Source organism: Drosophila yakuba, chromosome X, assembly GCF_016746365.2.
Source record: "Drosophila yakuba strain Tai18E2 chromosome X, Prin_Dyak_Tai18E2_2.1, whole genome shotgun sequence".
NCBI classification, from domain to species: Eukaryota; Metazoa; Arthropoda; class Insecta; order Diptera; family Drosophilidae; genus Drosophila; species Drosophila yakuba.
In genome coordinates, this window is record NC_052526.2 from 9,616,019 (window position 1) to 9,620,372 (window position 4,354).

General features: G+C 43.2%; 1 protein-coding gene across 1 annotated transcript; it reads right to left on the reverse strand.

The window, feature by feature from the left end:
* Positions 1-360: 360 nt before the first annotated feature.
* On the reverse strand, positions 361-1,304 carry LOC6524799. Its single transcript, XM_039376946.2, has 3 exons — positions 1,013-1,304; positions 771-950; positions 361-690 (listed from the first exon to the last, which is right to left on the reverse strand). The coding sequence occupies exons 1-3, from the start codon at positions 1,172-1,174 to the stop codon at positions 490-492; spliced, it is 543 nt and encodes a 180-aa protein (XP_039232880.1). The 5' UTR covers positions 1,175-1,304; the 3' UTR covers positions 361-489.
* Positions 1,305-4,354: the final 3,050 nt, after the last annotated feature.

The window sequence follows — 4,354 nt, forward strand, 5'->3', positions numbered from 1 at the left end:
GCCCAGACTTTGGCAGTTACCTTAAGAAAATAATCTGTCTTCGTAATTAGTGAAAAAAGTTACAAACTGACTGCTATGTTCAAAAAGCAGTTTGAAAAACCGCATATACTCCATAATTTAATACTGTATTCATTTCCAGCACTACTCCTATACTCGCTAACCTAAAGAGTAACACATCGCGGGAGTGTGTGTCCTTTTTGCCGCCTGGCAATTAAAAAGTTGTCGCCTAACGATAAACGCGCGAAATCGAGTTAGAATGCTGCAGCAAATTAAATTAAGCACGCAACTTTTGTCGCAACGAGAATATACAGTCGTCGCGAGAAGTCCAAAGACTTTCCATTGAATTGGAAACAAAAAGAATCAGGAGAGGGACTGTACTCGCTATATTTCTGGATAGCTATTTCTGGAACGGCTGCATGTCACTGAGAATTTTGAACATCCTTAGACGGCTCCCATCATGTTCATCAAACAAAGAAAATCCTGCGTCCCTTATTGCTTCTCGATCAGTCGCTGGAGGAGCCACCGCACGCAGAGGATACAGCACATGGTGGACAACTTGAACCAGAGGACCAGCATGGGGATCAGGCCTATCTCGCGTTTACGCATGACATCGAATGCCAGGATGAACACATCGATGGTCAAGGTGGTGCCACAAAGCAGCACCCAGGGATTCATGTAATGCGGCTTTATCTGGATTAATGGATTAAATATGATTTTCGCTTTACATATGTATTTCAATATATATAAATATATTTAGTCTTAGTACTTACGAATACCAAGGCGTATATCATTAGTGTCCACGCCTTGGTCAATAAAAAGCATTCGGCGATTCGAAAGCGGCGCATTTGATTGCCACTCAAAGTCATGACTTTCCTTGGCCGACCCACCCTCACCAGAGGAGTGCCGTATTTCCCAAAGGAAAGGTCAATGATTTCCAGAACATTGTAGAGCTGCGAGTTTGAGGAAGGTGTAAAAGGTCCTTCGCTAGGTAAAGGAAAATCCATTTGCTTACCGCTCCAAGGACACTGATGCCGAGAACATAGTAGAACAGTTTCGAATTGAAATTAGCCGGGAACTTCCAGATGGAGTTGGTTTCGCAACTGGATATGGTTATGCCCAGGTAGGTGCGCACCACGTGGCAAAACAGATCATTGATTTGCCCGATGCAATTCATTGCGAAGTGTGGTAAAGTTAGTACAAAGAGATTCACAAAATTTATAAAAGATCTTGGAAATAAGGGGTGTAAGTAAGTGTTCCGATCAAACCAAAGGGCACTGACTGACTGAGAGACAAGGAATGAAAAACTGATAAGATTAGGGCATTAAATCATGGCCAACTACTCCCGCTGGCTTTCCAAATACAGGGACAAAAAGCTGACACGACGAGAAGGACGACGACGATGATGATGATAATGATGGTCGGCCTCCAGGAGCTCCACTCGCAGCTCCTCCTGTCATTTGTGGCTGCTGGTCTGCTTCATTGGTTTTTGATTGTGTTTGGCTGCCTTATTTATTTATGGCCAATGAGTCCCAGTCCATTGTGGGCCAGCAGCAGCGGAAAGGGGGAGGGGGGGGCGCAGTGGTTGCCAAAGCTTTCATAAAATATTATATCTTGTTTTTGCTCACCAAGACGCACAGACACACTGATATCCTGCGCTGAAAAAAAAACATTGGCGTGTGTATTTAATTATTTTGATATTTATATTGATAATAGATTTAATTGAAATAGATGAATTGCATAATATTAAATTAGAGAAAAGCGTATATACATTTGTCATACCATGTTTTTATTACTATTAAAAAAAAACCGTTTGTAAGATTTTCCTGAAGTGTATCTATGTGTTTGCGCACATAAGCTCGGTCCAACTCATGAAGAGCCTTCGCTCACAGCAAAGTTAAATTGCAAACAACAAGGAGAACAGGATGAGATGAGGAAGTGAAGCCGGCGCCAGGAGCAGCACCAGCACCAGCAGGAGCAGGAGCAGGAGCAGGAGCAGGAGCTGGAGCTGGAGCTGAGAAAATCGAGCTGGGAATAGGGAGCTGTGGATCAGCCAGGAAAAGCGTTGGAAAACTGGGCGGGAAGTGCTGGCTGGGGGGCAAGTTGTGTGGCGAAGTTCGCTGGCTTTTTGTATAACTTTTGATTAATAGAGCGACGACGAGGCTGCCAGGCAGCTGTCGTTGGCATAATTGCACCACACACACACACACACACATACACACACCCACACACATCTCCTGATCCCTGACCGCCGCCCCAGCTCCCTTGGCCTGCACATGACAAGAACTTCGAGCTTGGAGCTGAAACTTCTTACGCTAAATTGGTTCCGTTGAAAACAAGTGCCCGGACTAGTGTGAGAAAACGGAAAAGGGTATGTGAATGGGTTTGAACTCAAGTTCGGTTTTGCATCGGTTTTGGGCGAATCTGCAGCAGGAGGATATACTCTACAGGACTACGGGCGAAACAAGAGCTCGTCGGGATGGCAGACAAATGCACTTATGCAACGCGGCTGAAGACAACATAAAAACAAACAACTTGGCTCTATCCGATTTCCATATGCCCATGCCGCCTTCAAGGCGTCTTCATCCGTGCACTACATCCTGTACCCCCTACCCCTGAATCCTTCCACTTGGAAGGAGTGGATCCATGCCTGCCCATTGTAAGAACACCGAAAACTACAAGCAGATCACAAATGCTGCACGGTGTGGGGCGTGGACAAAAAGCCAGGCTGTTACACTCTGCTACACGGAATTGCTCGTTCGCTCCCCTGACAGATGGATTAAGGTCGCTGAAATTGGGGTCGAAAGTTTTGTGGGGTTGCTGCTCTGTGTGCCTGATAAGGGGTTTCTTTTTTTTTTTGGGGGGCCTTATCGGCTTAGCAGGCCATATGATTCATGGCCTGGATTTACTGCACTACTGCATTTATTTTGCGATTATAAATGGCCTCTACCACAGACAGTTTTATTTTTATTTGCTAGAAATGCAATTTTCTTACATTTTTGACAGTTATCTCGTATGATTTGAAATGAAAACGTTTATATTGCTTTTATTAAAAAAGCCTAGTGAGTCAAAAGGTTTGAAGTAGTCGTCTTATAATTACACTGAAACAATAATATTAAATCTGGCATTTATGTATGTGACGAAAAATAAGCCTTCAAAAATATTTATTACAATGTGAAATGTTTTATGTGTAACCAAATGAATGGGATTTGAATAAATAACTATAGAGGATTGTCAATCCTAATCCATATAACTTTGCTCTTGCAAATAAACATTTACATTGGCCAGCTGCTCGATGAAATGTCCAGTTGAGATTTGTGCATGATTTGCTTTGCGGTCGGGCCATTTAATTGCATTTGAGCTGCCGTCAGTTGGCCAGTTGGCCAGTTGGCTATAACGTTGGCAGATGGCTATATGGCTACATGGCTACATGGCTACATGGCTACATGGCTATGTGGCTGTACGGACGTGGACATTGACATGGGCAGGAACATGGCAATCAGCGGCGACGGGGCTTAAATCAAATTTAAAGCTCTGCTGTGTCCTGATAAATTATCCATGCATGCATATTACTCGCGGAGGGACGCCTGCCCCAGCAACTACAACTAAAACTGCACATGGCATAATGCATGCACACTTAAGGCCTCGAGAGTGCCAGCCAAATGGCATGGCAGAGACGGATGCGCAGCCAGATAGCGCGGGCAACAGAGATGGCAGAGACCACAACCAGAACCAGAACCAGAACTATAGCCTTAGCCATACCATAACCATAACTGAAACCAGAACCAGAACCAGAATCAGGACCAAGACCAAGACCCTAACCTAAACTCCAAAACCCAGCCCAGCCCGGCACATCTCATCTCAACTCAACTCAACTCAACTCAGAAAGCTTAGCAAAATACTTTCATAATAATCTTTATGGCACAACGAGGAAAATAGAAAAAAGCAGTGGGCAAAACTGTTACCAAAAAAAAAAAGAAAGAGCCAAACGGAAAACACACGGCTAAGCGAATTGCACAGGACGAAATTGAAAGGCAAAATATATTTTTTGAGAAAGAAAAATCAGTATAAATAGAGAGTATTAGATTTGGAATGAAATTAGTTCACAATAATATAATATTAAATTATTATAAGCACCAAACAACATTATTATTCTTTCTAAATTTAAATATCTTGAGCAGCAGAAAGGAAATCTTAACATATTAAATTCTGGTAATATGATAAAAGTTGTAGCATTTTTTTCTCTGCCCGAATCCCGCAGAAGGGCAACCGAATGGAAATTGCCAGTGGTGGGGTTTTTTAAGGGGGTTCCTTGGCACAAAAAAAAGGAGAAAATATATAGAATGAGAGGGGGGGT

Bases quoted from the DNA above. Each gene is read 5' to 3' on its own strand.
- LOC6524799 (XM_039376946.2), bottom strand. From the start codon at position 1,174: ATGAATTGCATCGGGCAAATCAATGATCTGTTTTGCCACGTGGTGCGC. The intron at 951-1,012 runs GTAAGCAAATGG...TCAAACTCGCAG, and splicing joins GCATCAGTGTCCTTGGAGCG to CTCTACAATGTTCTGGAAAT. The intron at 691-770 runs GTAAGTACTAAG...CCATTAATCCAG, and splicing joins TGATATACGCCTTGGTATTC to ATAAAGCCGCATTACATGAA.